The 23737-nt window shown below is 39.5% G+C and overlaps 1 protein-coding gene across 1 annotated transcript; it reads left to right on the top strand.

Annotated features, from left to right (window-relative positions):
• The first annotated feature begins 6330 nt into the window (after positions 1 to 6330).
• TMEM106B (transmembrane protein 106B) lies at positions 6331 to 19939 on the top strand. Its single transcript, XM_075746096.1, has 8 exons — positions 6331 to 6653; positions 9839 to 10060; positions 13079 to 13142; positions 14412 to 14571; positions 15335 to 15475; positions 15571 to 15620; positions 18983 to 19036; positions 19774 to 19939. The coding sequence occupies exons 2-8, from the start codon at positions 9841 to 9843 to the stop codon at positions 19910 to 19912; spliced, it is 828 nt and encodes a 275-aa protein (XP_075602211.1). The 5' UTR covers positions 6331 to 6653; positions 9839 to 9840; the 3' UTR covers positions 19913 to 19939.
• Positions 19940 to 23737: the final 3798 nt, after the last annotated feature.

The raw sequence follows: 23737 nt of genomic DNA, 5'->3' as shown, positions 1-23737 counted from the left end.
TTTCCAAGTAGGTTATCTGGCAGGCTAACACACTTAGTTATTTTAAATGTTGGCCAAACTGTCTGTCATTTTGCTGCAGTAGGTAGCTTACCAAAGATGTCTTGACATATGCTACTGATGAATATGATATTTAATGTTGCAATACCTGATAAAAAACATTTAAGCTAAAAAGCCAGGAACAAGCTGGCTTCAGGTTGTACGTGAAATAATTTCCTCAATGTTATCTGTTCACACTGTTGCTTCAGATGCTGCATCTTCTGTTATCTCTTACTTATCTGTTATGGACACCATTTCTCATATTTTAATAGTGGTTCAAAAAAGTACTTTATGCATCTGTTAGACTGATGCTATAAATCAATTTCTATGTATAAATGATGGAATAAACTGTGCAGAAGCTTGCACAGATTGACTGCTGAGCCTTAAACCAGGTGGGAGAGTCCTAAAGGAAAGATAGAGGACTTATTACCAGATTTCTCCTGAGAAAAACAATATGGAAACTTTTTAAGGTACAAGTGGATTTTCTTGGTGCTGATCAAGTTACATAAAAATAAAACAATAGTAAACACCATTTATTTATTGCATTGTGACATACTAATTCTGTTGTGTTAGCGAAGTCAGTAAGAGACTAAGTCATCGTCACTCACACAACTTTCCAAATGCAAGAAACTAGATCTTCTCAGAGGTTAATGTAACTTATCATCAAACATCATTACTTTTCCCAAATGTATATAAAAATGTATTATTTTTTTAAAGTCAAATAAATTTGAATGTTTAAAGGCCAAATGTTCCATTGATTGTTCAAGTCTCCACCTGGGGAGCTATACAAGCTAAAAAGCCTCTCCATAACAGGTTTAACTCTGCATATAGCCCATGTGATTAAAGCTAGGCAAGCCACGCACTAGAAATAATAAAGCTAGAATCTCCTTGCTTGTATTTTCCTCCATCAGAAATCGCAGCACAGGTCATACGTAAATTAGATGAGTCTAAGGTCAATGGGGCTGCTCAATAAGTGTTATTCTATGTCCGTATGCATGGCTGAAGACAGCCACAGCTGCCACCCGCTGCTGCTCCTCTAAGGTAAAGACAAATGGTTCTGCACGTGATTTGTAAAAACCTTGTTCTGAAAGAAGCTATTCAACAGCATTAAAGTATAATCACTAGGTCATTCACCCAATCGATCAGACGATTTATTATTCTTTGTCTAGATCTGTGGATTGTTGTCTGTTTTGTTTTTTCCTCATCAATATTCAGCTATATGTTTCTTTCAAAAGAATATGTAAAGAGGAGAAATAGGGGCTATGTCTTGCAGTGAGCAAGCCGCAGTTCCTATACAGCATTGGAATTATGGAGAAATGGGCAAAAATTATGTTCTTACAGAATATAATCATCTTATTTGTCAACTAATGCAGAATTTAAGGTTTGTGCACATGTAATGAACAAAGAGAAACTCTAAAGTATACGCTGCAGAAGACGTTGGAGTGTTGCAAGAATGACAGTTATGAGTAGCTGTGCAATATAACAGAAACATGCCACTTATAAAAGACTGCTTATGTTTTATTCATGGAAAAATAACTCAGTGCACAGGCACTACCATCAGAAAATACATAGCAATGAAAGTACCTGTGACAAACTATATTCAAGTATTAAATGTGTCTAAAAATATTTACCATAGAATACCATTAAGATCAGCAATTCTGAAATACAGAGATACTTCACAGTAAATGTTTCAAAATGGAACTTTTTTAAAAACCCAAACAGACCAAATAATTAATACAGTGGATTTTTTTAATATCCATTTTTAATTCTTTACATTTAGCGCAGCCACTCCTCAAAGCAGCACTAGGACATAGAATACAACATCAAAAGTGACCAGTATGTTCCTGGTCCTATAATAGGCTGGGTCTTACTGTCCTGTAGTAAGGTTGCCTCAGATTACGTACACCTAAATTGGAAATGCCTTGCAGAACTCCCTCTTCTTCTATAGTTTAGGGTTTTTTTCTTTTTGGCCTGAGTGTGACTTTAGCTACCCTTCAATGATGAGATCTGGCACAAGCCACCACTGCAACCATTGTATAGCTCAGTCTAGAGCATCCTGGGACTAGGATTACAATTGTTCTTATTTTTATCAGGTTAACTTGTATCTCTTTTCTGAAGTTTCTCAAGAAGAAAACCATGGTATAAGGAATCTACATTTTCTTTCGGGTGTCCTCATGAGCTAGTGATAGGGAGAAATTCAGGAAAAAACTATGATCTTTACAACATGGCAGCATAACTATTCCATGGGCTGCTTAAGGCGAAGGAGGACATATTCTACACAGACAATTGTAACAGTTCTGCAAAGCCTGCTTTTCCTTACATACAAAAGCCCTAGGGATGTAATGATGAACCTAAAGTAACTACAGGATTTCTTAAGTCTCTTCTCTCCCATGAGCAACAGGCAAGCGGACACAACTCATACTGCTACTTTATACTCTAGATTAGATGGGGATTATAGTTTTCACATTTTTTTTTGTTTGTTTTGTGGGGAAGTTGTTGTTGTTTGTTTGTTTGGACTTGGAGATAGCTTGGAGATAAAAATGGGTTCTGTACCTAGCTCAGCATTCAGATAGCATGCCATCCATTTTTAGCCTGGTAGGCTCTATGAAAACAAGGTTTATGCAAACGCCCTCTGTCTGTGTCCCAAGTTCCGGTAACTTTGACGGTGTTAGCCAGTTTCAGTGGAGTTTCAGAGATAGTAGAGTTTATACAAATTTCATAAAAGAAAAAACCAGGCAGAGGAGACACTAGGGATTGAACATTTAGGAATTAACACCTAATAACTTTCTATCCAGTCAGCAAATTCCTACAAACTTCCACTTCCGAATGTGGCAGCCTGCATGTGCTGCCAAAATGCTCTGCAGGAAAAGATGCTAGGTACACGTGGTTGTAACAGAAAATATTATTATAATTCAGGTAAATAGTCAGCCAATTGATAGGCAAATCCATAGCAAATCAGGCTTCATTACCTTCAACGTTCACAGAAGTAGTAGCTTATATTTCTGAAGGATGAAATAAATGTGAGCAGTCTGATGTTTCTTCAGATAATCAATGCTAGTGGATTGTTATTCATCACAGGCGAAAAATTAGAAGTAAACATAATTCTTCACTAGTGCTTCTAAGGTCTATGTCTCTTGCAGGAGCTCACAGGACTGGGACGCTGCACACTGGCACAACTGGTTGCTGCAGGGAGTGCTAACTAACTCCAGCCCTTTCAAGGACCTGACTCATTTATCATATCCCAGCCACAAAACTCAACTGGAAACCAGATTCATCACTTGGATTTCTTTACTGATGTACTATCAGAAGTATAAACTGCATCCGTTTAGTGATCTATGAGAACTAAGAGCTCGTATTACTTGCAGCTGTCCCATAACTCAGTCCAAAGGTGATGATCTCAGCTTCTCTGTTTATGACATCTGAGTGTTTCCATTTCCTACCCCTCCTACTAGCACTAGTATGGCATACCACCCCTCTATCACTTATTTCTGAACTGATTAATTTCTGTGTCTGTGTTTAAGCATGAACCCTCATCTAGACATAATCTATTCAGTTCGTGAACCAGCATTATTGGATGTTGTGCAGTCTGTACTTCCCTACTGCGAAATACCCTTTTCATAATCACAGGAACCCTGTCTTGATTAGCCCAAGCTCAGTGGCCCATATCAGTAACACTTTTAAGCACCTTATCACATATTTAAGCACTTCTAACGTGCTTCTAATGTGTACATCTTGTTATCACATATTTTTCATGTTTTTCAAGCCTGCGCAATGGGTGTGACACTTTTATGTTACTGTTTATTCTCAGTTTTCATTGCATTACTTTAGCCTACAGCAAATAAATTATATTTAAGGTGAGGTTGAGGATTTCTGGATGAGTTTGAGGCCACTAAGGAGTGAGCCAGATACTTCCAGTTTTTCAATTTCTCTTTTTAAAATGCTTTTTAACATGTACTTTTTAAAGTGAAAATAACACAAGCACACAGATATCCAGAGATATGTTCCCTTCCATCATAATAGCTTTAAAGAGAAAAAAAAAAAAACCAAACAAACCAACCAAAAAAACATTCTATTAGTGTCAAAGGTACAGAGGAAAGGCTATGGCAAATAGTGAGAAGTCTTTAATAGGAAACATCTCTATTTATTACAGTATCGGAGAACTATCTCTAAAGCCTATGCTGATTTCAAGCGTTGCTTCTATCTTGGCAAGGGAAACACTCTCTCGGGTAACCTTGTAACACCCTTACCTGTATGAGGCCTTACAGATTAGTTTGAGGGCTCAAAGCATTGGATAAAAACTGCCATAGACTAAGGTGCAAAATTCTGATTTTATCAAAATCCCCATGCTAATTACAATTTGCTAGGAATATTTCTCTTAAATAAATTTGCATTGAGAGAATTTGTCAGACTGAATACCTTTGAGTTGTCAGAATTCAGCATGACCTCCCAAAACTGTTCCAAAAACCTTTTTGCTAGACCTTTTCTGGCATATCACCTGTTGTGTGATGATTTAGGTCAATGTGCCTGGCTGCCACTATTATTTAAAGCAATGCAAGGCAAAGACTTGGTGTTCTCACTTTCTGTTTGGACAGCTAAAAGCTATGACTATGTTTTACGCTGTACTTTGTGCTCCTTGGATCAATATAAAGTTGAGCCAGAACCAAAAGCCAATAGCCAGTGAAACTAATAGCCAGGCCTGAGCTTACCAAATTCACATAATTTGGCATTTGCTGGCACTCTAAAGCAATGTACAAACTCCATATAGATCCTGAGCATGCCAGAGATCTGTTCAAGCTCTGTAACTTTGCCATAACTTTCCATACTCAACACACACCATTTTATAGTTAGGAACCCACAAAGTACCATGGTCAATCTTGCTGTACAGAGAGCTTTGTATCAAAACCTTAGGAACCTTGAACAGTGATGGGCCAAAGATTCAGATGAAGGTCTACCAGAGGGACGACAAGGGACATGCCAGCTTTTGCCAATACTGTCAAGAGCTTGACCATGCCTGGCTAGAGAAGCAGAGTCAAGCCACCAGCTAGCAGCATGCAGGACTCTCCTTTACATGAACTGGATAATGAAGGCTAGGGACTATTGATAGCCAAGACCTCTTAAACTCCCAGAAAACACCAGGAAATTCCAAGGATAAAAGGAATAAATGGGCTGGCATTAGCTCAGGTAAAGATACGTCCAGACCTTTTTTCTCTGAGCATGTTCAAGTGGGGGAAGGTTATTTTCTGTGCTAATCATTTCCCAGACCTGCAGCCAGGTGCCAGGCAAGCTGCTGGCAGAGATGCATTGCAGGTGGCCTTACACCTGCACCAGCTCTGGATGGATGCTGGAGGCAGCCTGTCTCCTCCTGGCCTCTGGAGCAGCCCAGCACCCTACCCCAGTCTCATGGTCACCCCAAGCTGTCATAAGGACCTCGCTTCCTTACTCTGTCCCTCGAGCCCTGCCCCTGTGCTTGTCCTTGCACTTTGATATGTGGTGTGAACCCCAGGGTGTCCCCCAGCCTGACTCATTCCTGCAGCTGGGACCAGGCTCCTCTCTGGTCCCCCGTGCTGTGTCCCCTCTGTGTAGCTCTTGTCCCTTTGCTGCCCCACATCCCCACAGAGGAGTGGTCACCCATGACGCCATAGACTCTGGGCAGTGGTTTTCATGGACCAAAGGCAGGCATATGAGGAAAAGCAACAATCACAACTTATTCACTTTCAAAATACTTGATTTTGCAAATTGCATGGAGAACATCTCACTGCCCATGCTCTGAATAAACATCAGCTGTACAAGCAGCCTCGTATAATGTGACATGAGTTACAAAACTGGATTGCAGAGGTAGCGTGTCTCGTTTCCAACGCCTTTTTTGCTGACCTGCCATAACTTTCCCTGCTCAAGCATCTCTTTCCCCTGGAGAACAGCGTGGTGAGTTACTTCCACCTGAGCTTTCAGAGAACAGAAACTAACGATGGTGGCTGTGAAGATACCACGAAATAAACTCGCAAAGTTGCGCAAAGAAAAATCTCCGCTTTTTTCTGCGGTTAATGCAACGCAGAGCTTATGTGGAGGGGGGGGGAGCACACAACGGCAGGCAGGGCAGCGAACGACGCCTGACAGAGAAACTTAGGGGGGAAACCCGCTCTGCCCTCCGTCCCTTAGGGGCCGTGCCATCTCATTTAGCTTTCCCTTAGCCTTGTTTGTACCCCTAGCCCTGGGCCCCGGGGTGCGGAGCACCCCTCACCCCGCACGCCTCTGCCCGGGCACCGCTCAGGACGGCGGTTCCTGTGCGACTCCCGAGCCTTCCGCCGCAGGCGCGGCCCGGTAGCAATAGCAGCCGCCAGCACGGCGCGCAGCAGCGAGAGGAACGGTAGGAACCCCCTGCGCCCCTACACGGACCGTGCCCAGCTCCGCCCGCGGCCGGCAGCGACGGGACGGGACGGGACAGGACGGGAGCGGAGCGACGCGACACCGCCCCCCGCCGCCCCGCGCCTGCGCACGCCCCGGATCCTGGGTTTAGCGCCGGGGCGGCTGTGTCGTACCTGCAGCTTTCGGTCCTGTCGCCCTTTGTGCCCGGCGCAGCCCGCCCTCCCCAAGCCCGGCCCGCGGAGCCCGCGCCGCAGGTGGGGAGGGCCGCTCCAGCGGCGGAGGGGAACCGGGGGGCGGCGGCGGCGGCAGGCCTGGGGCGGGAGCCGGGCCGAACGCGGCCTGTGGCTGCCAGGCCCAGGCGCAGCTGAGCGCCGGGCGGGGGGCCGCGGCGGTGGTTCGTGGGCTTCGGCGAGGCCTGGGCAGGCCCCGGCGGGGTGTTGTTTACCCCGGGGCGGTTGCCTGCGCCCTTCCGCGTCGAGGCCTCCGTCCCGTGGCCGGGCGGGTGCAGGGGGCAGCCCGGCAGCGACCGAGCCCGCCGGCTGGAAACTTCGCCATGTTTATGAGAGCAGTTGCCGCTCTGGCTTGGTGAGCGAGAAAATCAGTAAATCTCAGAGAGGTTCTGAATTCCTATAGTTTTGGCAGCGCCAGCCTGTGAGCAGGCTGTGCCCGAGAAGTGGGTCTCTGAAGGGGTCGTGAAAGGCAGGACTGGATGCGCCTATCTGCGCTGAGCAAGTACGTGGCTGCTAAGTCATTGCCTTACCCTGCTGCATTCTCTGTTTTGGAGGAGCTTGTGACGGTTGTGGTTAAGATGCAGCTGATAGGACAGAAGATGGTTGCAATTTAAAATGTTTTGCTGTTTTGAAAAATAAGCAGTTTGTAATCTCAGGTTTATAAATTTGCATTTAAGGGGTAAGAATGCCACCCTAACTCTTTGGAGAAGTATAACCATCTAGCTTAACTCTAGAAAGTGTCAGTGAGTTTATAAAGAAAAAGCGTTTTCCCCGAGTCTTGCATGTAACTCAGGATGTGGTGGTTCTGTATGCCAGGGACATTGTTTGGGTTTTGGCTATGTACGATCACACTGCAGTGCTGTAGCAAGCTGAAGGGTGCAGTCTTGGACAAAAGCTGCTTATCACAACGGTTTTTTTTTGATTTACCAATCTATTTTTAGCAGACTGAATTCAAGGAAACTCTGGATAAGCCCAAGGAGACTGGAGTGTATACATCAGTTATGAGGGGGAGACTGAGTCAAAGCACAGCTGTTAAGGAAGTAGGGTTTGTGACTTTGACAGTATAGAGGCTGTCACATATGAAGATGATACATTAATAGAACTACTAATGTTCAGCATATAAGTACTGGATAAAAGAACAAAGTGTTCTTGAGTTTTGAGCAGCTGTAATAAGGTTCAGTGCTTGCTTGGTGGGGGAAAGCACGTTGGAGGAGCACATTTCACTTGGAAGATGGTTGTCTGTTTTCTCATTTGCAGACTGAGACATTTCTCTCCTAAGTCTCTGCCAGTAGAGCAACACTATTAAATTCTGATTATTGAAGCTCAGGTACAGTTGGCATTGGAGGATACATCTGCGTTAGTATTTTAATTCAAATAAAGGGTGTGCTCTTGAAATGAGTTCCCAGTCATCCTTGCTTACTGCACGTCACAGTGTGATCTGGGAGTGTGTGAACTCTCTTCCTTTTGGAAGGAGCTAAAACTAGAAGGTTGTGAGTGGGTGTTGTCAGTCTAGACGAGCTAGTATGAAATAAACACACAAAAACATGCCCAGTGTGGATGTTGGATCCTCAATAACTGCTTATTTTTACAGAGCTGCTGTTTATTCTGTATTTAGTTGTTAATGTAGATATAGCCTGAGCCTACCATCAGTAGAGCAGGAAGTTGAATACAGTTGTAGCACAACAGCACCGGGGATTGACCCCTAAGCTTTCAGACCTATAACTGACAGCTGTGGCCTAAGCTGCAAGACTCAAGTTTCATAGCTTAAAGGCTGTAGGTCAGCTACAAGGAGAACAGTAAGCAAAACCCCACGTGGAATAATTGTCAACAGCTTTTTCAGAATTTTTTTTTTAATAGCTCAATAGTTTTAATTTTCAAGTCAACAATTTCCATTATTGAATGGCTTCCAAACTTAGAATGTTTTTAAAGTAGCATAAGGATAAATAGTTTTTCTTCTTGTAAGGGTTTAATGACTTAAATGAATAAAATAATGCTGCATATTTTCTGAGAGTTGTTGGTGTTTGTTGAATTACTTTTCCCCTCCTACATTTACCTAGCCTTTGTGGCAATATAGTGAATTAATGTTGTGCTCGTGTTACCATCACCGTATTTGAGTTCTTTCTGTTCTGGATTGAGTGGTTTGTTTAAAATATTCTGACTTGTTTTGCTCTCTTAATCTTCCTCTTAGGGCTTCCTTTCTCAGTGAACCAGCATGATAGCAGCTGCTTTAAAAATGCAACTTGCAATGGGAAAAACTGGAGTTTTGCATACTCTTCCTAAATCATGCTGTTCCCCAGGACACTGGTGAATTGAGTGGCTGGTGTGTCTGTGTGTGAAGTAACTAAATGGGGTTATGGGGTTAAGCTGGACAAATGATTGCTGCTGCTGTACAGATTTATTTTTTTATCTTTGAGTTTCTTTTCTACCTGTTGCAAATTAGGAAGGTTTCCACTTGCATCGCTTCATTACAGCTCTTAGTTTCAAGTGTTCTGTATTTCAGTGTAGGTTGAGTGTCATGGCTGAAAACCAACAGTAATGAGAAAATAAAATTTGCATAGGTAGCAAAAATGCTTTTGTGATTTTTTTTTTTAAACAAGCTTTTATAAATGCGACGTATTGCCAGCGGCTATGTTGAAGTAACTCCCATTTTCTTTCCTTGACTTTCCTGTGAATCAGTCCTCTTTTGGGTTAAAGAGAGTCATCAGTTTAAACACCTGGAGATCTGTATTTCTCACTTGGAAACTAGTAGTTGATCCTGTGTTCTCAAAACAAGTCTGACCTAAAAAGCTTATTGGCATTGGGTCTGCACTGAAAATTGCAAACTTGCTTTCTAGAGCCCAGTCTTGAATTAATGTGTTTAGTGAAAGTCTGTATAATAACAATCCTTTGGAAAGCACTGCTAGACTGTTGCAACCTTTTGCCAGCAGTTGTACTGGTCTAATTTAAAAGCCTCTGGTTGATCCCCCTTCAACCTGTGTGTACTGGAGGATCTGAATGAAGCTCCCAGGTAGCTCAGGTTCTTACAGCTTGGGATTGACTCCAGCTTAACAGTGCCTTAGCGCTTTGTAGGTCTTAAGGGATCTGAACAGAGGGCATCAGGAGTCTTGTTGGAGTAATGACCATAGACTAACAGTTACCTGATGTGGAGGAATTAATGCAAGCCATGTTTGAATTGTTCCCCCTGAAAACTTTATTCTAACTTATTTTAGACATGGGAAAATCACTTTCTCACCTGCCCATGCATACATGCAAGGAAGATGGCTATGATGGAGGCACAGTGTCTGATAATATGAGGAATGGGTTAGTTCACTCGGAATCGCACAACGAAGATGGCAGATGTGGAGATGTATCGCAGTTTCCCTATGTGGAATTTACAGGAAGAGACAGTGTCACCTGCCCAACTTGCCAGGGAACAGGAAGAATTCCACGAGGTGGGTTTTCTTGATTTCTTTTTTTAGCCTATAAATTTACCTTATAACCGTGTGCAGTTGTGACTATAATGATCCATAACAAATAGCTCTTCTAGTCAAGGTGAAGTTTTTTCATCTTTTTGACTTTTTAGCACTAAGCATTTTGTTATGATTACACTGGATAAATGAAACAAATTGTGTCAGCTTTGTTTGTTACCTGTTGGGTCTTCTCTTGCCTGTACAATGCCAGTGTTCCTTGCTTCTCAGCTTGAAATCAGCACGTAACCCTAGCTCTTATCAGTTCAATTTGCAAATCTTTTTGTGACAATTTTTACATTTTATTGCATCTTTTTAAAAAACTATTTTTAAAACTACCTATTTGAAACTATTTGAATCAACATATAACTTTGCAAAAGTAGCTGCAATACAGAGTAAGAAGTAGACCTGTGCTACAACATCTTTTCCCTGATCATTTATAGTGAATTTTCCTGCTCTTACTGCTGCCAGTGCCCCTCAATTCCTGTTACCGTTCCTTTATCCCATCTGTCCCTGCTAGGCAGAGGACCCCAGCTGGGAGCTGAAAATATATAGGATCACCGGCTGCCTCAGGAAGGAGCAGGCTGCACAACATTAGTCTTCATGCCTAACCATTTTGTTTGTTTGCTGCCCTTGTCCTTTGCATTTCCTTTTAATAAAACATTCTGCTTTATTACACTTCTCTCCTATACGATAAGCCACCTGAATTTAGGAAGCTGTTTAGGAAGAGACCTTTGAAGGGAGAATGCAGGATATCAGAAACTGGGCAAAAGGAGAGAGTGGCAAATGCAGTGTGCCAAGGCGCAGCCTTCTGCTTCAGCTGTTAAGATATTCCCTTTGACGGCAGGGGAGGAACTGAAGAGAGGGTTTCATGTTTGCAACTGCTTTGCTTTTGCCAGAACTCTTACCCAAAACAGATCACTGGGTCTAAAAGCTCTCAGAACTGATTTTGACCAGCAGCTTGGGAAAATTGACTGATTCACAGATTGGTAGGGGTGGGAAGGGACCTCTGGAGGTCATCTAGTCCCACCCCTCTGCTAGAGCAGGATCACTTAGAGCATGTCGCACAGGATTGCGTCCAGGCGGGTTTTGACTGTCTCCAGAGAAGGAGACTCCACAACCTCTCTGGGCAGCCTGTTCCAGTGCTCGGTCACCCTCAGAGTGAAGAAATTTTTCCTCATACACAGATGGAACTTCCTGTGTTCCAGTTTGTGCCCATTGCACTGATGCCTGTGCCACGTTGTCCTTGTACACATACTTCAGTCGGATAGGTTCTGGTGTAGTTCACAAATACTTCTGTCTCACCTGTGAATAAGTGGCAGGGGGCACAAGATATTTAAATTGTTGCAAATATCATAAGAGATTTGTGTGTTAGCTGTTAAAACTTTATACTATGATGTATTCTTCAAGTACCTCAGAATTCAGCAAATTTGAAGTGTGGAAAAGCTATGCAACTAAAAATTATCTTAACTGAAAGACTATAGAGAAGTTTTGTTTGTTCTGTTAGCTTGTTAACGTGAAATACTTGGTAATATCAATAGCAAGTTTTACTCAAAACAGTGCTAGCTAAAATGCAGTAATAGCAGGATTCCCATGTTCAAAAGTTTATTTCTTTGGCTATAGGATTCTTGGATGTAATACCTAAATAAATGTGAGTTAATTTATTAAACGTTTTGCAGTAACTATTAAAGATGCATATTGTCCATACATTCAAATGAAATAATGTGGTTAAAACTAGAACTTTAAATGAGCTATTAGAACAAATAGGGATATCTTTTTAATTACTCCTTAGTACTTTATAAAAAAAAATCATGCTTGGGGTTTATTGAGGGGAGGGGGAAAAAATTAAGTACTACATGACTAGTAGGGAAGACTGACACGTGATACGATGGCTAAACTGTATAACAGATGCAATTGTGTTTTGTTACTTGGACAGTTTTAGCTTTTCAGTATCATAAAGTATGAAAGTAGGACTGTGCTGTTTTGTTCAAAGGTTGAAGATGCTTCATTGAAACTAAGACGAAAATCCATTTGAAATTGGTAGAGGTTTTTTAGAAGGTTGTTCTTACATACCGCTTACCTGCTTAGTTAGCATGCTTTGCTCAGCTTAGTGATTCAGCATGGAATCACTTCTAAGTGGTCCATTAGCCAAATGATAATGCTGGTCAAATTCTGTATTTGGCTTAAAAAAACCCCAAATTTGACTTGGTCTTGAGGCCTCTCTGTTCTCAATCTCAATTCCATTTTCTCAAATAGCAAAAGCTATACAGGCAGACGTAGTCCATGTATTTTCAACAACTCATCCGTGCTTGTGTTCTTTATTTCTACTATTAAGACATCCCCCCCCCTTTTTTAAAAATGCTGTCTAGTGAAGTAACTTGCTGCTTGGAGAAATTCCAGTAGATAATTTTTTGATTTCTAGGGTGCTGCAGCTCAGTCCCTTGAGAAACGGTTGTATATACAAGTGCTTTCCAGAATAGAGTGTATGCATAACTTGTGTTGCCAAAGCCACCCAAGTTGATACATGTATTTATGTTTTTTTAACCAAACCTGACTTCTGCTTTTCAGAGGAGTATGTGTAGAGTGCCTTCTGGATCATTTCTTACTGCTTGAGCTTCTGAATGTTTTTATCCTAGCGCTTTATATGGTCTGGCATAGAGAGCTGGAAGCTGTTGTGTACCTCTGTTTTTCTTGAGGAAATGGTGTGAGAGGCATGCTGCCTCCTCTGCATTTGTGCAGCACGGGGGCAGAATTTGTTGCTGTTTTGGTCTTTGGGCTTGGTGTTTTTTTCCTCTCCTTGTTGTGTAAGCCATGCTCTATTTCAGAAAGTGACATAAGCTACAGTAGTATTCTATTTGGGTTGTTATCTGGAATTTAAATGTTTATCTTTAGTGTTTATTCTCTACTGTCATTAAGTTATAATGGGCACTCTTTGTTTGAAGTAACTGCAACAATGCTTATTCGTTGTTTGTTTAAGTTCTGAAAGGGTGTTTTTGTTTCCAGGGCAGGAAAATCAGCTGGTAGCATTAATTCCATACAGTGATCAAAGACTGAGGCCAAGAAGAACGTAAGTTAATAATTAGTTGTGATAGATGAATCTGCAGTTAATTCTTCTCTTCTAATTAAAATTCAGCAATTTAAAGATACAGTATTAAGAATCAAGCAAAAATCACTGGAATGTTTTCTTGCATTCAGTGTTGAAAGAACCCTGCTTGTGAGCAATATCATCAGCCTTAACCTCTAATTCTTGGCGAGTTATTTGTTAACAGGTGTACATACTCCTGTCACAGTAAGTCTTACAAAGCTAAATAATACTGTATCATCTCTTAATGTAGATACTTATCTGAATGTCAGCAGCAATTATCCAAGTATTTATCAATATCTGTTGCATCTTAATTGATCTAAGCAGATACCTTTTCAGTGTTAAAGTGTGAGTAAAGTGATAACTTCTTTGGGCCACTACTACAAAAGAAGTCACCTAGAAATTAATTTGTAAAGCTCTGAGCAGCTAGCAAAATCAACAAATTCATCATTCTGATATGGCTTTTTTCTTTTTCCTAGGTTCTACTTAAAGGTTTAATTATAGTGCTCAGGGCTTCTTGTTCTGAACTCTTTGGTTTTTGGGGGTTTTTTTCTTAATATTTGGGTGTTTCTGTAGTAAACAAATGAGTGCCAGGAAAAGAAGATACAGTAACTTCACATATTATCCTGGATCATATATGTGATGTAATAGTAGTACAAATTTGAAATATACTATGTTAATGTTCTAATTTTGAGAAAATTTGAGCTGCAGTAGAGCCTTTTATTTGTGTATTTCTTTTAATTATCATACACACACACACCCCTTTTATATTAGGTTAATTGTGAATTTTGTGTTCCTTAGCAGGAGTCTAACACTTTCCCTGAAAGTCTTTTGTGACAATCCCATGTAAGGCTTTATTCTTCTTTCTGGGTGTGTTGTGCAAGAGTCCCACAGAATGACAAAAGTTCTGCTATAAATAAATTTTGAGAGGAAGGGATAATGTTTCAAAGTATAAGTATTTACCTCTTTGGTTTTCCTCTTTAAATTACAAATGTTGGGATAACCACATGTATTGAAACTTGATTTCTGGTGTATATACAAGAGTAACATCTCTCTTTGAGACATAAATGTAAAGTGCAGCGTAGCTGGTTTTGGTGTTTTTTCCCCTTTTGGAAGCTAGAAATAGACTGAACTAGTTGTATTGACTAGTCATGGTCCTTATTACTTAAAAGAAAATAACATGGCACTATTATCTAATGTGCTTTTGACTTTGAAATATGCTCTTTTTTTTTTTTTTTTTTTTTTTTCTTCCAGAAAGCTCTACGTGACTGCTTCTGTAATTGTATGTTTACTACTTTCTGGGCTGGCTGTATTCTTTTTGTTTCCTCGCTCCATTGACGTTGAATACATTGGTGTGAAGTCAGTGTATGTCACTTACAAACAGGATAGACGTATAATATATCTAAATATTACGGTAAGTCTAGCTATCTGTTTGGATGTTTGTAATGGATAAAAGCAACAATAGATACTACTGTCACAGTTTAATAGACAAGAGAAATTGTGGTCTAGCTGGTAAGCTTAGTTAGTCCCTTAAGAAATAAAATGACCAGTTTGAAAAATGTAACGACCTGCTGTAGCTGGTTCCTGTAGCTATAGCTAATAGGGTGGTAGTTGCAAGCTACCACTGGGTCTTCTGTTTTCATAGGAACAGTGACTTTGGAGTTCTCTGCACTTTTTTTTTTTTGAACATGAGTGAAATGTGTGTGTATGTAGGAAAGTTATGAAATGCTGCCTTGGTATTATGCATCTGTCAAAATTGGTTTTGAGGAAAAATGATTTTTTATCCACCTTAAAACTCAAAGGAGTTCTTTCCACATGCTTCTTGACTTCTTGATAATGCAGTCAATACAGGATTGCCTGACGACTTTTGATAGACTTCCTCGTTTTAAATAAAGCGAAGCAGCCATGGGAGAAAAAGGTCCTGTGGTAGCTAAATTCCCTGGAAGGAATAATTGAGGATAGGAAGAAATGCAGTATTTGAAGTGGAGGGTGGTCACCAGGGAGGTTGTGCAGAAGTTTGTGCTGCTTAATATATTCACAAAAAAAAAAAAAACCTGAGAAAGGGGTTAAGTGATGGTCCCTCTCCCCCCTGCCCCCCTCCCCCCCCCCCCCCATCAAGATATGCAGAATGGATAGCTGTTACTGTTTTGGGTTTTGTTCTCTTTTTTTTTTTTCAGAACACATTAAATATAACGAACAACAACTATTATTCTGTTGAAGTGGCAAATATCACAGCCCAAGTTCAGTTTTCAAAAACAGTTATTGGCAAAGCACGGCTAAACAACATCACCAACATTGGTCCTCTGGATATGAAACAGGTAAATAGGACAGATTTTCAAAGTTGGATAATGTTAATTTCTGTATATAAATCTACTCATTTGTGTTTTCATTGCTGCTTTTTTTTTTGTTTTAGATTGACTATATGGTGCCCACAGTCATACAAGATGAAATGAGCTACATGTTGTAAGTGTGCTCACCTCTAAATGTCACACGGGTCTTATTGAAAATTATGTGTCTGCTGACTCTGAAAAGTCGGTTTTTACAGTACTGTATTTGCAGAGATGTTGTATTTTCTTTGCATGAGTTTAATAGTACTGAAAAATAATTAAACCATGGTTGTTTTGGTAGTTTCATAGAGCGACTTGCTGTACCTAGCTCTCAGCACTTTGAATGGTATCTCTATCACAATGTTTTAAGCCTTGGCAATAGCAAGGACCTGCTGCTTTGCAGGGTGAAAGTGCAGGTGTGTTCCCCTAACAAGTTGTCTAGTAACTTTCCCACAAATTTCTCTGGTGGTAGAGGGAATTTGTATTTAATTCTGTACAAATTAGGACTAATTTGTATTTCTTTTCTTCAGACCATATGTATACAGTGGTAAGCAGTGTTTACAGCCTTTAAGTGGTTCTATTCATAGCTTCTGAAAGTTCATTTGACCAACAGGCTATTAGCTCAGTATATCTTGGTAGCAAACCCAAACATTAGTTCTTTTGCACTGAAATGTGGACTGAACAGAAAGAGTTAATTGTTGAGACTTCAAGTCTGTGTGCAGTTCCAGTGGATGTCAGCCCCTTTGGGGTCGGAGAGAACCTTAAAGCTTTGACATTTTGAAATAAATTTAAATAGGTATGAAGTAGCAAACTGGGCACTAACTTTAAATAAACATAAAGTGTTGTACTTCTGTCACCTCTTAAAAGCACGTAAGTTAGCTTTATGGAAACACTGAATCCTGTGAATCTGCTCACCTTTTGGATGCATGAGGAATAAATAAATGTGGCCTTCATAGAACTCATGCTAATATCTACCTAGTCATGCTTTTGGTGCAATAATGCATTGAAACTTCTTTCATGGTCAGTACTGTGGCCTTAATTTCAGTAATGCTGTTGAGAGTCTGTTCCCAACAACAGCTGCAACTTTTACCTGCAAGCTGGTGACTAACCTTAGAAAAACCTGAATGAGTTTGGATGTTTAGAGAGATGCGGACAGGCAAAAGCTGCCCTGCCTGTGATCCAAACTGAATGGATTTCAGGTTCTTCTGCTTGATAGCTGCAGCCGTGGCAATAGTGTGGACCAATGATGTGCTCACTGGCCCAGTTTGGGAGTAGATTGTGTGGTCTTGGGATAGAGGCAGAGAAACTGTCCTGTGTCAGTGCCAGCAGTCTGTAATGTGGACTTGCCCTTCTTCAGGACAGCAAGTGTTTGTGAATGTTATTAGAAGAGCAGACTAGGTGATTTGTATGCATGTGAAAATATTCATTCCTTCAGCACAGTGAGGCTAAGCACAGGCTGTAACCGGTAATAAGACAACCATAACTATAGAAGTTTGTGTCAATTAAGGATTTACGTTCTTGTACAGGCTGATAGAGCAAGGTCCTAGTGAGTAGCACTCACTAGCTTTGTTGTGATGTGTTTAAAATGTACTAAACAATTTGAGCCACACACAAAACTTTGGTTGTTCATTTTCTCCAGGTTTTCTGTAAGTTACACAGTTGGTATTAGTTGACCTCCCTGACCTGTTGACAGTTAATGTTGTTGATGGGTTTCTGCTCTTTCAGTCTGTTATGAGTCTTGAGAGCTTGGGTTTGCTGTATGGAGCAACCCTGAAGACAAGTGAGCTTCCTTTATTTGAACACCCAACCAGCTGCGTTTCAGCTGGTCTTAGTGGGGTTTTGTATTTGTTACTGTGTTTGGGGTTTTTCTCCACGCACAAATATTGAACTTTACAGTCAAGGCCCTGGGATAATCTTTGTAATACAGGTACTATTGTGGGTTATAGCACTGGGGGCTGTACAGTCGATCGCATTTCGGTGTTTCCCTAGCTAGTCAATTTAGGTCTTGTGTTAATCACAACTAGCTTTGGATCCTGGAGAGTCTTTCCTGTAAAATCAACTTAGGTTGAATACAGGAGATCTTAGAGACCTGAAGTGTCTGCATACTGTCATCTAGATTCAGCAGACCTGTATGATGAAATCAGTATCATACAGGGCATTTCCACACATTTGTTTTAGAAAGCTGATTCTGTGGAATTCACCTTCAATGTAATTTCCTAGCTACAGTTTTGTGCTGTGTGGTGGTTTGGGGTTTTTTTTGGTTGGTTTGTGTGCTTTTTTTTGAATAGATTTACTTCCAGATAACCTGGACTTAAAAAACCCAGTATGTAGTGTTGTACCTCTCTGCTTGTCAGCCTGTAGGTGCTGTTGGATATGAATTAGCTTTATATTATATTACAAGTTGTCTGTATTTTGAATTAGAAAACTACAATAACTAAAAATATCTGGCACTATGGCCTAATTAAGTCCTGGTTTAAGCTTAGCAGGGGAAAAAAAATTAAAATATTTCTCATTACTACAGATACCAATATAAACCAACTTTTAATACTGAATTGTTTTATTTCTATTTTCATATATTTTTGATTACCTGTGTTCATTCACTGTTTAATACTTCATCATGTGTTGGCTGGTTCTGGGGAAAAGAATGACAATGGTGTGCAAGTATTGTGGGTGGCTGCCATGCAATCTCATTGCACTGATCACATGCCTTTCATTCCAGAGCTGATAAATTTGTGACCAAGAGCACTTGATTGGGGATGGGGTGGGGGGAATATACACTTACATAGTGCTCTGTATAATGAATATGTAGATGCATGTAAGAAAATAAAAGTCTGAAAAGGGTATCTTGTAAGAGAACAAAACTCTGTCTTGAAAATCTCTCCAAATTGGTTAAAGGTTACTTTGCATAATACGGAAGTGGATGAGTGTTTAAAAAAAAAAAGGGGGGGGACTTTCCTAAGTTCTTGATACTTTTTGAGCAAGAATAGCAAGCCTTCAAGACTTTTTTCATAGAAGTTGCTGCTTTTACATGAAAAGATGCTGAGGTTGGCATAACATTGATCTCTTGTTAAAAAATAGCCTTTCTATAGATAAATTTCACATGAAGTAAAATTGCAGCAAATTATATCTATATTTCTTCATAGTAAGTCTTCATCAGTGACAAAGTGATATTGACATGCTTTAATGTCATGGTTCAGGTTAACTTTAGTTAGCTTCTGAAAGATGGAGTGAACACTGTTTCACAGGATGCTTTTGTTGGCAAGCATTACATGTAAGCAAGCATGTGTGAAAGCAAGACTATGTATATAAAAGTAGACCTAGGTGATTATACAGTCACTGGCGGTGTTGTTCAACAAGTGTTTTAGTTGCCATTGCTAGCAACTCTAGTCTCTATATATGTAGTTAGCAGAATTTCCAGCTGAAGCCACAATTCTTGTATTTAGATAATTATCTGTAAAAGCTCGATGCAAATCTAACAATTGTTTTTCTTTTTTGCAGTGACTTCTGTACTTTAGCATCTATCAAAGTGCATAACATAGTAGTGATGATGCAGTAAGTATGGAAGCTTCCTGTTTGTTGGAAACAACTTTAAAAGCCATGTAATTCTCATTGAAATATTACTCAGAAAAACTTAATCCTGGAGTCTGTGCATCATAGATAAAATGAAATCAACTTGCTTTCTAGTGTAATAGTTCTTGAAACTGAACTGTGTCTTTTGACAGGTTCTGGTGGTGTAAAGACACTTGACTAGATGGAACCCTTATTACTGTAGCTCCTCTGCAGTTGGGCTGTAGCCACGGAGCTACTAAGGTCTCAAATACTTTGAAATGAGTTTGCATATCAGCCTCTGTTCAAAAATTGCTGAGACCTTCATGATCTTGAAGCAATTAGTACTTTAACAGTTCACTTTTCATGACTAATTGCATAAATAGCAGCATCGTGGGGTCTTTTTTTTTGGGGGGGGGGGGGGGGGGAGGTGGAGGGAGAGGGGGGAAGGTGTGGACCCACCATGGCTGTAGTTTCTTTAATCATTCGCTTTCTCCTTGCAAAGCAAGGTATTAATGAGTAAACCTACCATTGTCTTTAGAGAAAAGTCTGTGCTCGGGGAACCAAATGTCTTTCATGGAGAAAAACTTTAGTGGTAAACTAGTATTGTTTTTAACTTTATTTAAAAATTATTTTGTTCCAAAACTTTTTCCTTAAAAACCCTAGTAATGTAAAAACACTGATAGTTAGAATAGGAAACTCAAGGCTCTTACAAAACAAATACCTCTTCTGTTCTTTTTAAGAGTGACGGTGACAACCTCTTACTTTGGCCACTCTGAGCAAATATCCCAGGAGAGATACCAGTATGTGGACTGTGGAGGAAACACAACCTACCAGCTGGGCCAGTCAGAATATTTAAATGTACTTCAGCCTCCACAATAAAAGCACCAGTTGGTTATTGTGGAATGACTCCTGTTGATGCTGGCAGAGATCCTGTGAATAGGACTGGTACTACCTGAAGGGGAGAGTATGCGCATGTAAAACATTGTGAACGTGGTGACCTGTTCGCAAGGAGGGAAAAGGTGCAAAATGTATATAGATGCACTTACTAAATGTTGTGTTTTCCCCTTCTGTTTGCTTTCTATTACTGTAAGCACTTCTGTCAAGTTGTGTGGTGGTAGGGAGAGGGGGAGTATCAGATTCTTGAACTGAATTGGGACCTTTCCTTACAGTGTGGTACATCAACTTAGAGTAACTGTGTATGTCTGTGTTTAGGTGAAACGTGTCACTAATGAGCATTTTAGAAAAACTGATACTCATAGAATTTAAGTTTATACTTCAGTTCTTGATATTTGACTATTGCAACTGGCAGTATTACTACTTGAGTAACAAGATTACCTTGAGGTATCTGGGTGTGAAACTTCTATTAGTAACCCAGTGGTGATAGTTCTTTATTTTGGGATTCTACTTTTTGTTTGCTATACATGATTAGGTGACATGCAGTCTATGAAAGCCAGGAAAGCTGTCTTGAATGACACTATACTTAAATGTGCAACTTCTAGAATCTGGCATCTTTTCATTCATATTCCCTCCTGCTACCTCTGGGACTTTAAATCTAACAATATACATTCTCCTTATAAAGTTGGGTGTAAAAACAAGAAAAAAAATCAACCCCCAGAATCATTGCTGACAAAGGAAAAATTCAAGACTGTAAAAAAAAAAAAAAAAAAAGTGGAGAATTTGACAGTGTCTTTCTACTTTGATTTTTAGGAAACTTTTGAATACAGCTGTTAAAATCAAGATTGTGCAGTTGGAACTAGGTGGGAAACTGAGCATAGGTTTGGGCAGATTGTAAATTTTCATAATTTTTATTGTTTTAATACACTGTGTATCTAAGCTACTTGTTAATGTGTTGGGGGGTGTGTATATAGTGTGCAGGCTCAGTAAGCAATGCAGTAGTTATCCGAATCTCCAGGACACTCACAGTTCACGTCAAAGTTATATAAGGGAGAATAAAGCAATTCTTTCTCTAAGAGTAAGTGTTGATGTAATCATGAGACTGACTTATTAACAAAGCTATTAAATAATTTCAGTAGGATAGTTTGCACAGTGAGAATTCCCGGGATTATTATCGAATATGGTGATTGTAAATTTTGGGTCCAAAGTTGCTTGGCTTCCGAAGGCTGACTGTTCTAAGGGTTAAGTATTAAACTTTTTAATTAACTAGATCAGGATTGTTTTATTTCTGAATTAGGTAAGATGCAGCTGTAAGAAGGTACTATTGAGACTGTTGCATTGTAATGAATATATATTTTTTAAAAATAGATGTTGCATATTTTTATGCTGTCCATCTCCTGGAAATAAGCTATATAAAATGAATTAGCAATAAACACTATGGAAAAAGGCTGCTGAGTAACTTCTTGCAACTAACAATCTCTTATGCTCCAGTACTTCAGTGAAGATACATGTCTATATTACTCTGTTCTTTATCGGCCTTTCTTAGGTGGACCTAATTGGGTGGGTGTTGGGAAAGAATAGCAATGACATAAGACTGATTTAAAAGAAATTAAGTCACCATACCAAAAAACCCTCCTCTGCTTGAATTGCTATGAGCGCTTATTCTGAATGTCTATGAAAAATTTTGGAACCTAAACTGTCTCTTTCATGTAATTCTTGATAAGATGAAGATGTCAGCTTTTGGCTTTGGAGAACTCTGAAACCAGAATAATCAATTCCGATGACTTATTGTAGTTATATTCTTAAAATTATTCTTGAATCTGGGCGCTTAAAAGTAAATGTTCTTTATTACAGCTTACAATCATAAGGGAAAATAGTTCACAACTGACTCCAGTCTTCCTAGAGTATAGATGAGGTTCAGTCCTGTGGCTGATAAAAATGCATGCAGAAGCTTGTCTGATAGTCTGAAAAGATAGAGGTGATAACTAAAGACCAGGATAGTGGGGACCTGGCTAGAAGCGGAGAGGTAAACTTGTCTATGTAACCTGTTGCAGCAAGATTTGCTTCTATTGGAGAGTAGGGAGAGAATTCTAGTTTAAATTGTGTCAGATCTGAAGTCAGCCAGCAAGTGATATGTTTTTTTTTTCTTCTGGGCCTAAGTATTTACACCTAGAGAGTTGGTTTTGTTTAGTTGATTTTCAGTGGGTGGTTTTTGTTGGGTGGGTTTTTTGGGTTTTTTTTAAGTAGAAAAGAAAACAGCTCTAGGCAGTTATTTATATCAATTTAAAACAATTTTTTTCTTCAAGAAAAGAATCTTATCTTACAAGATAAAAGGTAATCTAAAATAAGTGGAATGGTAAGATGATAACATCATTTGGTGACAGTAGCAAATGCTGCTTAAACAAGCCTGCGGGGGAGGTTACACTGTTCATGCAGTGTTCAAACTCAAATTGACCTTTGAAAGTTTGGCAGACATGCTGAGCCAAATAAATACTTAAATCTGTGCATTTTACATTGCGTGGAATGCTTGGTATTGGCTAATTTAGAATAAAGAATTGAGTAGAATTATTTCAGTGTACATGGTGGAAGGGGGAAGATACAGCTTTTAATGTCTGTCATCTGGGATATCTAATGGATGCAAACTTTAACACCATCAATTTGTGATAGACTTGCTGACTAAAAGTTCTTAAAAAATAAAGGGTGGGGTAAAGATCCTATTGATGAATCGTCAGATTAGGTCGGTTACAGGAGAATCAAAGGTTTAAGGTTCTACATATGCTAGTATGTCCTTGCAAAACTGTCAGCATATTACTTACCAAACAAATATTTGAATTTAACTACTAATTTTAATATAATATCTTGTCAGATAAGCAGGTAAGCATCTGTTTGAATACTTAACTTAGACTTGATTTCTGTGACTGAGCTTGGAAACACACTAAGGGAGCAAAGGAAGTCAGTATTAACTTGTATAACTTTCTAAACAAGCTATGAGAATAGATCCAAGTGACAGACCTGTAATTATTTCACATTCATTTTTTTTATCTTTTTTTTTTTTTTAAATAAAAAAGGCAACTCTTCCAGTTCACTGTAAATCAATAAGTACAAATTCTCTCCAGAAGGTCAGCTTGAAGAATCATAATTTTTTTTTTCTGGTTTGTTTTCCTGTATGTAGGATAGTTTCTGAAGGACGACTTCTGAAGTGATTTATATTTCACTTGTAACTTCCCCATAATCTTTGAATACTATCGAATACATATATACTGGCATTGTAGTGTTGTTTCAAGGGATTTATTTCTAGTATAATTCTTCTCACTTGAACTCTTTGTTGCAATTCCTGTACCAAAACGTTTTGCACTTTAAAATGGAAGCTCTGTTAGTTACCTCTTAAAACAGTGGTCCAGATATTGCACTGTAATGGCACAATTGAAAAACAAAACTTAATGTATTTTGTATAGAATAACTCTAAAATTTCAAAATTGTAACTTCAGGTAAAATAATATCAAACACTTAAATGTGTAAAAAAAAAAAAAAAAAAAAAAAAAATACTGGTTATTTGGCCATTCTGACCTGGGAACAAAATTATTTTTAAATTTAAAGATGATGCTTTAAAAATAAATGACTGAATAAAGCCACTAAACAAACTCAAAGATCTAACCATTAAATATCCATTTGGAGACATTTAAAGGAAGGTGCTTTTCCTAAAAGATGTAGTACCAGACAGTCTTGAATTCCTGGTGTAGGGAAAAGCCTGTAGAAGCTCACTCACAATTTGTTGCTTATCTTGGTATGTAGGGGATGGTTGCTTAATTC

This window comes from Balearica regulorum, chromosome 2 (assembly GCF_011004875.1).
Source record: "Balearica regulorum gibbericeps isolate bBalReg1 chromosome 2, bBalReg1.pri, whole genome shotgun sequence".
Lineage (NCBI taxonomy): Eukaryota > Metazoa > Chordata > Aves > Gruiformes > Gruidae > Balearica > Balearica regulorum.
This window is presented reverse-complemented; position numbering and strand designations above follow the sequence as displayed.